Source organism: Microtus ochrogaster, unplaced genomic scaffold, assembly GCF_000317375.1.
Source record: "Microtus ochrogaster isolate Prairie Vole_2 unplaced genomic scaffold, MicOch1.0 UNK56, whole genome shotgun sequence".
NCBI classification, from domain to species: domain Eukaryota; kingdom Metazoa; phylum Chordata; class Mammalia; order Rodentia; family Cricetidae; genus Microtus; species Microtus ochrogaster.
Genome location: NW_004949154.1, coordinates 1,056,237 through 1,067,515, shown reverse-complemented (window position 1 = coordinate 1,067,515; position 11,279 = coordinate 1,056,237). Strand labels below are relative to the sequence as shown.

At 50.4% G+C, this 11,279-nt stretch overlaps 1 protein-coding gene across 1 annotated transcript in view; it reads left to right on the top strand.

The window, feature by feature from the left end:
• The first annotated feature begins 1,394 nt into the window (after positions 1 to 1,394).
• The window catches only part of Cd5 (CD5 molecule), an 18,509-nt gene continuing 8,624 nt past the window's right edge, over positions 1,395 to 11,279 (top strand). The window contains exons 1-2 of the mRNA XM_013354631.1: positions 1,395 to 1,446; positions 9,906 to 9,944. Of these exons, the coding sequence (XP_013210085.1) occupies positions 1,395 to 1,446; positions 9,906 to 9,944 (91 nt within the window). The remainder of the gene's footprint in view (positions 1,447 to 9,905; positions 9,945 to 11,279) is intronic.

Genomic DNA, 11,279 nt, shown 5'->3' with positions numbered 1-11,279 from the left:
TTTTGAGACAGGGTTTTTCTGTGTAACAGTCCTGGCTGTACTAGAACTTACTTTGTAGAGCAGGTTAGCCTCAAACTCAAAGAGACCTGCTTCCCTCTGCCCCCCGGAGTCCTGAAGTTAAAGGCGTGCGCCACCAGCACTGGCTGCATTTCTAGGTCTTGCATAAAGTAAATGTTTGATGAACGAATGAATACATGAATGAATGAATGAATGAGTCCAGATTTTCAAAAACATACAACATGGAGATCTCATAGCCAACATAAAGATCTCAACGCTAACATGGAGATCGTACACCCAGTATGGGGATTTCACACCAACACGAGATCTCCATTTCTTTCATACACACACACACACACACACACACACACACACATACACATGCCCGTACACACACTGGTGCAAATCCAACTTGCACGAAGACACTCTCCTTACTGTACTTACTGGTAAAATATCACTCACAGACTCCTAGGCATGGTTAATTCACACTTCTAAGTCCAGCACTTGTGAGGCTGAGGCAGAAGGATTACCATAAATCCCAGGCTAGCATGGGGTACCTAACAAGACCCTGTTTTTTGGGGTTGGGTTTTTTGTGGGGGTCATTTTATTTTGTTTTAATTTCCCATAGGACAGCGGTTCTCAGCCTATGGGTCAAACTCCCTGGGGTTCCAATGACCCTTTCACAGAGGTTGCCTAAAACCATCAGAAAACACAGACGTTTACATTAAGATTCATAACAGTAGCAAAACTATAGTTAAGAAGCAACAAAAATAATTTTATGGTTGGGGGGTCACCATATAAGGACTGTATTAAGGGTTGTGGCATTAAGAAGGTTGAAAATACTGACATAGAGATTCAAAGCACACTACAGACTTCCAGTGTAGTCCACCATGGTGGGGGTGGAAGGCGAGAGGGGCTTGACAAGGCTAGCGTGTCTGAAGTGTACCCCCTTCCCACCTCCCACAGCCCCAGCCCCACTCAGAACACTCTGTCTCGGGCCCTTGCCTGGTCCACCCTTCTCACCTCAGGTCAGCTCTCCTTAGAGCAAGATACCCTCTCTCTGGGTGCCCAGCCTCTCCCTGCCCTGCATCTCACAAGGACACCTGGCTCTATCCAGGCACGAACACGGCCAGTGGGCACTATCACAGCTCTAAGCATCTCAAGCAGGAAGCCGGCAGGCTCGGGCCTCCATTCAAATTGGGGCAGGTGGTTTCACCAGGAGGAAGTTGACAGTTCAACTTCAAACAAGGTAGCAGTGACGCAGGCCCACCCTGCCTGCTTCTCTGTTCCACCTCTGCTCATGCCCCCTCCCTCCCAGAGAGTGAGACACTGAGCCAGACACCTTTCCAGGCTGACTACCAAGCTCACTGAGGCTGAGGCAGTAGAAGGCCACATCCATGGACTCCCACCAAGTGCTGCTAGCTGCCGTGTACCTGCTGGGAACCCTGGGTGAGTCTCTGCCAGGTTCCGCCAGACAGGATACCTGAGCAACGTGGGGTACAGGGAGGAGACCTCAGTTCCTCCCAGGTCAGACTCTGGGCCCATGTGCAGTACCGGGGAGGTTTAGGGCCAGAGCCCAGGTCAACTTCCCAGTCGCAGCTGAACTCTGCTTTCCCATTCTTCCCCAGGATTGCCCAGCCTGATTCTCTGTATTGTTGAGAGTTACTCGGTCTTGGGCTACAGTGTGCCGCCCGGGATGCCTGGTCTTTATTTGGTCCCCTCCAGGGAGGGAGAAAGCTGACGTGAGGATGCTTGGGCAGACCAGTTCCTTCACGAGGATGCGGAAGAACGGATGCCAAGCTCAAACAGCCACCCTGGGTCCATCCTAAAGGAGTCCCCAACTCCTGAATCTTGCTCTAGACCCAAGGCTCTGACGGTGGCCATCAGTGGCATCAGGAGAGGGGAGGTTGGCTCAACTAGCCAGAGGTGTGCTATGGGAGTTAGGCCTGGAGGCCCAAGCCCTGGGCTCTCAGCTTGATCATAAGATCTTCCCATACACAGAAGGTGGCTACATCGGGGCAGGGGTACAAAGAGGTATAAAGAGGTGTGGCAGGGAGAGGGTTGCTGGATGCCAGTGTGGCAGGGAGGAAGAGATGGCATTCTGTTTTGCAGAGAAGGGGCTGAGGCCGCAGATACTCAATCTTCACCTACAGCTGCTAAGTGAGTGTGGGGCTGTGTAAGTTTGGATGGGAGTGTGTGTGTGTGTGTGTGTGTGTTTTAGAGAGCGTGCACACATTTTTAATGTGTGTATGTATGAGAACTGTATGTGTACTCTCCTGGATACTACGTGGCTTCTTCATTCATGTTACCATGTCTTGGATGGCCATGCATATATCCCTTGTGCATATTACAACAAGAGGTACAAAGTGCCTTCTTGACAATCCTTGACTCACTTCCTGGACACTACCAGAACATTGCTGTTGCTTCTTCGGTCTCTAGAATCCCAAAAGCCAAGCCTTTACCACCCCACAAGCCAGTCCTCCCCTGTAGCTTCAGACCCACACACAGAGAGGCTAGATTCACCCAGGCTCCCCATTGGGCATGGAATGGGCTCCTTAGAAGACTAACAGGTACCCCAGCCCTGTGGAACCCGGAGTCCAGGAGCGATGGAGGCAAACCTTTACCCCCACCGTAGCGGCATCATCTGGAGGTCGGGGAAGACATGGTCTCTGTGTGTAGTTAGAACTTATAGGTAGAAAGCAATCTCATGGTGCTGGGGGCAGGCGGGGAGGGGTCACAGCTCATAATTTTATTTTTATTTTTATGGTTCTAGGTTGGACCCAGGGCCTTACATGCTAGGCAAGCTAACACTGAGCAATATCCTGCCAGTTTTTACTTTTAAAAAATGTTTTTAGACATTTATTTGTGCATGTGTGTGTGTGCGTGTGCACTTGTGCCACTGGGTCAGAGGGCAACTTGCAAGCGTCAGTTCTCTCCTTCTGCGTGGTCCCAAAGACAGAACTCGGCTCATCAGTCTTGCCAGAGAGAGCCTTTACCCACTTTAACCGTCTCGTTGGCCCCCAGTTTTTTGAGGTAGGTTCTCCATACAATGACCAGCTGGCCTTGAACTCACGAACTCACTCCATATCCCAGGAGTGCCTTGAACTTACAATTCCGCTGCCTCAGTCTCCCCGGGAGTTAGAATTACAGGCCTCTGCCACCAGGCCTGACTTTCATGAAATCCTCTTGAAGCCATTTCTTTTTCTGTAAGCTTCTGAATAGTACAGGATGTGGGCCCATCACCCCATTTTACGCTGAGGGAACACTGAGACCCAGGAGTGACAAGCCCAAGATGGAGTAGATGGTAAGCAACACGGAGAACCCGGCCCAACATGCTGCCCTCACACAGCTCCACTGCCTCCATAGGAGAAATAGGTCCCCGACGCCACCCCACACGTCAGAGCCTGGGGTCAAGGCACAGGGCTGGGGACACTCCAAAGCCTGAGAAACAAAGATGTGTACAGCCTGGCTACATTAGAGTGTCAGTCCCATGGTGCCCCCTCTTAAAATTTTTCTGAGCCTGCACGTAGTGGAGGTAGTGCACAATAGACATCAGAGTCATCCAGAAGCAAGGCAAGGCAGAACAGAGTCGGGAGGGGTCTTAGGTACTCGTCACACACAGATCTTCTCCCCGATTCTTCACGAACATGTTCACTCACTCACTCATCCATCTACACACTTGTTTTGAGCATCTCTTAGATACTCAGCTTCTTACAGCAGCAGGAGCCAAGGCAGACATCCCGGCCCGTGGCCTGCCCGGCTCAGAGGAGACTGACTGGAAGCCTAGGCACATGAGAGGGCCCCTCACTCAGCATAGAGACCTGGCTGTGCAGGCACAGGGCCTTTTGAAGAGGATGACATGACCTCTGCCACCCTGAGACACAAGTGATAAGAAGAACCAGCTAGGCAGAGAAAGGAGGGGAGAGCGACCTAGGTAGAGGTAAAGGCCACGGGGAAAGAAGAGCCCTAGGGGCTGGGTATGTGTTAGCCAGGAGCAGGCTGTGAGCTGCTGTCCCAGGATACATAGTCGAGGATGTCTTGGGCTCTAAGCACAAAGGATCAGAACCCTGACTGATCCTGGAAGCCAGGGGCTGGTACTAGCCCTGTGGTCACTCGGCATGGCTCCATCAAGAGGTCGGATGATCTCCTAGAGTGACCAGGACAGGAATTCAGTTGGACAGCGAGGAGCACCGATTCTCTGTGGTTATGTGTATGCATGTACATGTGTGCAGTTGGTGTGCAGGGCAAGGAAGGAGGGTCTAATTTTCTTTCTTTTTAGTCACCCAGAGTGACAAGAACGTCTCTGGCCCTTGGTCTCCTCATCTATAACACAGGGTTAAGCTGGGCATGATTGTAATCCCAGACCTCAGGAGACCGAGACAGAAAGGTCACAAGATCCAGGACAGCCTGGGTTACACAGTGTGTAACCTGCCTCAAAAACCAGCAAACAGAACGAAGCACCAGAAGCCTGTAGCTGTGCTTCAAAGGATAATAGCGGTAGTTTCCGGGGATTCATCCAGAAACAAACACTGGCTGAGTACCTACTTTGTGCTGGATACACAGAGAACAAAGAGACAAGATCTCTGCCCTGGTGGGTCTGAAACAAAGATAGTATTTGTCTGTGGGTGGTAGAAGGGCATTCATGGGTTGGCAATAGATAAGGGAGGTCTTACAAAAAGAGAAGATGTTCACACACAGGCAAGGGCAGTGAGCAAGCCTGCCACCGGTGGGGGACCCTGCAGAGGGCCTTTGGCTCCGTAGGTCCAATGGAGGGAATGAGAGAGGGAGACCACGGAGCCTCCTGGAGGACAAGCTTCCGTCCTATAGATAGGAGGACAGAACTGTCTCTCTGGGACTGTGAGTCCTCATCCTGATCTCTAGCCAGATGTGCTCCAGAATCCAGAAGCTTTCCAAATGTAGACATCTCATTTTATATCTTGAAGAGGCCTGGGGGCAGCGCTGGGTCACAGAACACATGCCCGCTCCTGCAGTGACACCTGGGCTATAGGGGACCCAGAGGAACCCCGCATGCTGTGTCAGATGGTGGGTGTGAGGCACAGTACTGCTTACCTCCAGCTAAGTAAGTGATTCTGGCCAAGTCATCTTCCTTTTGGAACTTTGGTTTTCCCAAATGTGGGAAATTGAATGTGGAGGCAAACCCAGCCCATTTTATATAGGGCTGTTACGGCAAGATCAGACGGCAGCGTTGAGCTTTGAAATATGTGAAGGTCGGCACACCTGCAATCCCAGCACTTGAGTGAGGAAGGCAAGAGGATCAAGGAGTTTCAAGGCCATCCTCTGAGACATAATGAGGCCTAGGCTAACCTGGTCTACATAAACCACCCCCCCCTCACACACACACACAAAGAAGGGGGAGGCTGTCAGGGGCAAGCAAAATGGTGAGATTATTGCCTCATCTAAACCCTCTGCCCTTTGTGCATGCTCCATCTCCCAGGTCGCTCCTGGAAGGGCAGAGATGGGGGTAGTGTGTGCACACTGGTCATAGCAAAAGGCATCAGCTATAACCAAAGGTGTCATTGGGTACTCTACCCGAGACCCCAAATCCTGGCTCGCTCTGACCTCTGTTTCCAGAAAGCTTTGACAGAATCAAATGAGGACAACCCCACTGATAAATGTTTGTTTGGGTTTGGTAGTCCAGAAAAGTGGGTTTTAGCTGGGTAGAGTGGAGCACACCTTTAATCCCAGCACTGAGGAGGCAGAGGCAAGCAGATCTCCGAGTTCAAGGCCAGTCTACTCTACAAATCAAGTTCTAGGACAGCCAGGGGCCACACAGAGGGGGAAAAAAACCCTGTCTCAAAAGAAAAAAGAAAAAAAGAAAGAAAGAAAGAAGCAAAGACAGAAAGGAAGAGAGAGAGAGGAAGACAGAGAGAAAGGGAAAGAGAAAAAAAGAATATTGAGGACCCCCCATCACTTTCATGTAACTTAGAAATCAGGTGGCCTCTTTACCCCATACACAGTGATCCCGATTTCTAAGTTATCTTGCTCTATGGAGCAAGATAGTAGCATCTTGGTTTAGGCAAGAACTGGGTCTTCATGAGAGAAGATCGCTGGCAAGGGGCCTACCAAAATAAAAGAGCTACTATTGCTATTGCCAAGATTCCAGCCCCTCCCTCTGACTCCCAGTGCCTACCAGATGCTAAACCAGTATGTCCACGTTGAAAACATCAGGCAGGACCTCTGAACGGGTCAGAGGCAGAGGACCGAGTTTAGTTTTGCTGCCAGCTGCCGTGAGTCAGGTTCTGTCCTGCAGAGTGCCTTACAGGGTAGCCCTGTGAACTGTGACAGCTTGGCCACCAGTAAGGGATCCATTGCAGAGGGCCATGAACATGTGTCAGTCATTCCAAAATCCAGAAAATACTTAAAATTACTGGCAAGCAGGTCTTTACAAGACAACTTGCAGTCCTAGGGGGCTATTTATAATCCGGATGCATCCCATTCAGGCCGGGAATGTGTGTGTCTCGCTGAAGACAGCATCATGTGCCTCACCCAGGGCTCGGGAGACATAGGGAGAAAGCAGAACCCCTCAGTTCCAGCAAATGAAAAGATAAAATTAGAGACTGTTGGCCGAGCCCCTGGTGATGGCGTCACAGCCCACGGCCTGATTTTCAAAACCATCTGAAGCTTCATCAGATTTATTTTAAAAGCAAAGTAAAAGAAGTCTTAAAAGTTGCACCCTCCCCCTTCCACCCCAGAAAAAGGAAAGAAGTAAAGAAAACCGTTAAGCATTGCCTAGAGCTAATAAAACTCACTAGTGGGGAGACGCAGCCTGTAGATGCAGCACAAGAAACCACAGCGAGCATCATAGGCTTGCTCAGGGCAGAAGGAAGGGCGAGATACCTCAGAGAAGCTCTCAGGGATTCCTCTGACCCTTTCTGAGTCCTGTCAGCTCAGGCAGGCTCAAAATTATTGGATTTAATCAATGGAGACAAGAGACCGAGCTAGGAACAGTGGCTTCTTTGGCCAAGGTCTTTGTCTGGGCTTGCTCAGTTCAAGCCCTGCATTGTGGGAGCCTGCAGGATGTTGGCCAGGGAAGGAAAAAGCCTTGGAATCCTTAGGTGCTGTTCCAGCAGCTTGGAGGAGAGGTGTGGGTGGCAGAGGATGAGATGGGGTAATGTTTCCATGCCCCATGACCCTGCAGTCTCTAGGATCTACGAGCAGAGTCCTGGATTGGGGTTGGCTATAGGAGTTTCTGAGGGAACTGGGCAGAGGTGAAGTGTGGCTCCAGAGGAGGTCAGGGAGATGCTGAGCACAGCCTGCGGGACTCAGGCCTAGGAGCGTGTTCGTGGGTTCCTGTGAGACTGGCAAATGAATGAAAATGGGTTGTGGACAGGCAAAGAATCAGCATGCCGCGAGTCTTGCTCTGCCAGACGCCTTTAAGACTCGTTAGAAACATAGGCTGGAGATTATGTACCGTTAGGCCAAGAGGAAAGTGAGGATTATGGAACTGAGCTTCATCACATTATAGACCAGTGAACTGAGCTCAGAGAGCTGCCAGCATCACCCAGCAGATTCAGTCTAGCCATGGTTTATTTTGACTGCTTGAAACACACAGGAATTGATGTAACAAAGTTTGGCCTAGGGGAAGAGCCCAGCCTCTTGGCCACTAGCTGTATGGGCAAAATATTCACCTCTCTTAGTTTCCTCTACCAAACAGGAACCAAACCAATCATACCTATCAAATGGCATAGTGGACAGAATTGAAAGATTCAATCGAAAAATTCCCAGAAGAGTGAAAACTAAAGATGCTGATGACCAATGTGATGATGACAGTGATGGTGGCAGAGATGATGGTAGTAGTAATGGCAAGAGTGGCCAAGTGATGGTGGTGGCAGCAGTGATAGAGGTCGTGTGATAACAACGGTGATAGTGATGGTGATGATGGTGCAGACGGTGACAGCGGGGATAATGGCGGCAGTAATAATGGTGATGCTGGCAGAGACGGAGGTGGCGGCCATGAGAGTAATGGTGACAGCACTGATGGTGATAATAATAGTAGTTACATGACGATAGTGGTCATGGTAATAGTGAGGGTGATGGAGAGAGAAGGGAAAACATGGTTCATGTGAGGACCAAACAGAATGAGCCACACCCTGGAATGCACAGCTACCTTCTCTTAACAAATTCAACAAATCACTTTCCTTATTATCGGTGTATGTGTGTGTGTGTGTGCGCGCGTGCGTGCGTGTGCCACAGAGGTCAGAAAACATCTTTTGGGAATCAGTTCTCCTTCCACCTTATTGAGGTGACACCTCTCATTTTCTGCTGCTGCACTGTGAACTCCAGGCAAGCTGGACCCCAAGTTGCTGAGCGATTCTGTGTCTGCTGCTCTTGCCGTGGGTGTGCTGGGATTGCAGATGAGTGCCAGCTCATCCGACGTAGTACTCAAGTCACCAGGCTTGCTTAACCACCCCATTTACCCTGCTTTCCTTCTTAGGACAGCGGCTGGAGTCAGCTCTTCAGACTTTCCTAAGGAAATTTTCTGAGCTGGACAAATGCTGCCTGTGTGGTGTCTAGCCGTGGCGCCTGGGGTCCTCAAACCCAGCCCTGTCCAGGGGTTTCTAAGTCTGGCTGCTCAGGGTCAGGAGTTCAAGCATGGTCGTCTCTGGATCTCCAAACAGGAAACCTGGGAGTGGCTGCCGAGAAGCTGAGAGCTAGCCAGAGGCCACTACAACCTAGACCCTGACTATCTCTAGCCAAGTGTCTGATATTCAGAATGAGTGCAGCGGATTAAGAGCCCTGTGACCTGCCCTCCTCGTTTCCCAAGCAAGCCCTCTGAATCCTCCCACTGGGAAAGCTCCCCAGAGGTCTGTGGCCACACCTGCCCCACCCAAACAGCAGTAACCCCATCTATGAACACTGAGACGGGCTTGGGAGGCACTAGGCTAAGCTCTTCACATAGAGGGGTCCAGCTCCATCTCTCAGCATAGCCTCCACACTGTGGATGGGGAAACTGAGGTTTCAAGGGTTAAGATAGGAGAACGTGCTTCCCATGCCCACAGGCAGAAACAACAGAGCAGACCCTCAAACCCAGAACACCTCTAGGACTGAAAATCAGCCCTGCGTCACACAGGAGCAAAGGGCAGACCTAAGCGTCTCCTTTCCCCATAGCCACTACTTTAAGCATTTCAGCCCTCGTGATTTGGCCAAGTGAGTGGCCCTCTAATGGTGGCTTTCCCAGTCCCCATGGGGGAGCCAGAACCAGAAAGAAAGAGGACTGAGAGAGAGGTCAGAGGTGAGGAAGAGCAAAGGGTTCCTGCCTTCTCTCTTGCCCTGTAGCTAAGCTTCTTCCCCACATCTTCCTGAGGCCAAACTGTATCCGCCTGTCTCTAGCTCCCCAGAATTAAGATTAGGATCACAAGGGCATGCCCAATGTCTGGTTTTACACATGGGCTCTGGAGTTGAACAAACACCCTTGTGTTTGCAAGACAAACTCTTTCCTGACCAAGCCATGTCTGCAACGTTGCTGTCCCCAAAGCAGTTCACGCCCTCCCAATGCCGGCGTGTTGTACTGTCCTGTATTCTGCTCCATTTCCTTTTTAAGAAGAGGAATCACTAATAAGGGACAGGCAGAGCGAGAAGTCCCTGTGGGCAATGAAGCTGGCGTGTAACTTGATGGGGATGGAGGTCATGCATGTGGTACATGAATCAATTCTACTTGGGTATCCATTGAGAAAATAAATGTTTAAAAGAGAAAATCGATGACTGCAGCCCACAAAATGGATTCCATAACCACTTCAGGTTCTAAGCTACATCATGACAATCCCTGCCATGGAATCTCCTCAGTAGTGGGGTGGAGGCACAGCCAGCCAGGGCCACTGCAGGCCCTTGGAGCTGAGGGAAAGGGGGGGGGGGATTCACATTCTGACCACCTTCTCTCCTTTCCACAGTTGCTTTCTGCCATGGTCAGTCCCGACTGGATGACTCAGGTAAGGAAGACCGTGAGAAGTGGGGCGGGGAGAGAGCCAGGCAGCAGCGTCGTGGGCTACGTGAAGATCTGCCTATTCAAAAGCTGCCTCCTTCATCACTATAAACCCCATCTCTTGCGAACACTGAGCCATCAGCATGCTAGTACGTGTTTAGGGGGCACCCTCTGTGGCCATAAAGCACCATGTGACTCTAGCTAGCGTGCCCCCCGCCCTAGTCTGTGGGCAGGAAGCGTACCCATCCACAAATGTGCCTCACAAAGTCTTATTTCCTCTCTGGTCCTCCGTGGTCAGGGACACTTCAGATAGGCTGTGGGAAAAGCTGTGTTAGGTTGCACTACTACTCAGGTGGGGTATGGGCTTACCATGCTCAAGGCCCTGAGTTCTATCCCAGTGCATAACAACAAACCAAAGGCAGAGTGTCTGCCTCTCCCCTACACATCCTCTACACACCGGTCATTTCTAGATTATTTAGAATCCTAACCCTGTGCAAAACTGTGTTCAGGGAACACTGACAAGAAAAGCATGAATGAATCCAGGGCAGATAGACCTGACTGCGCGTGTGTGTGTGTTGGGGGTGGGGTGGGGGAATGCTTTTCCTCACACTGTCCATATTTTTTGAGACAGGATTGGTTCCCTAATGGCCTAGGGCTTAGTAAGCTAAGATGGCCAGTGAGTCTCGGGCATGCCTGCCTCTGCCTCCACAATGTATGATTACAAGGGCATGCCACCATGTCTGGGTTTTTTTTGTTTTGTTTTGTTTTGTTTTTTTGCGCGCGTTCTGGAGACCACTGGTTTTCTTGCATGCAAGGTAAGCATTGTAAACATTGAACCGTCTCCCCAGATTGTCTTCTTTTTTTGTTTGTTTGTTTTTTTTTTTTTTTTTGAAACAGAATTTCTCAGTGTAACAGTCCTAGCTGTCCTGGAACTTGTAGACCAACCTGGTCTCAAACTCACGGAGATCTGCCTGCCTCTGCCTCCCGAGTGTTAGGATTAAAGGAATGTGCCATCACTGTCCAGCCTTTCTTCATTTTTGATCTTTACTTGGATGAAGCCACAGATACTATGTCCTCTGTCTCTCTGTGTGTCCCCCCCCGCCGTGTGTGTACAAAGAGATTCTGGGAGGATATGTTTAGATGTTTTCAAACATAAGAAAAAGTAGAGCCTTGCAGTGGTGGCACATACCTTTAATCCTAGCACTTGGGGGCAGAGGCAGACGGAGCTCTTAAGTTCAAGGCTAGCCTGGTCTACAGAGTCAGTTTCAGGACAGCCAGGGCCACACAGAGAATCTCTCTCTGTCTCTCTCTCTCTCTCTCTGTCTCTCTCTCTCTCTCTCTC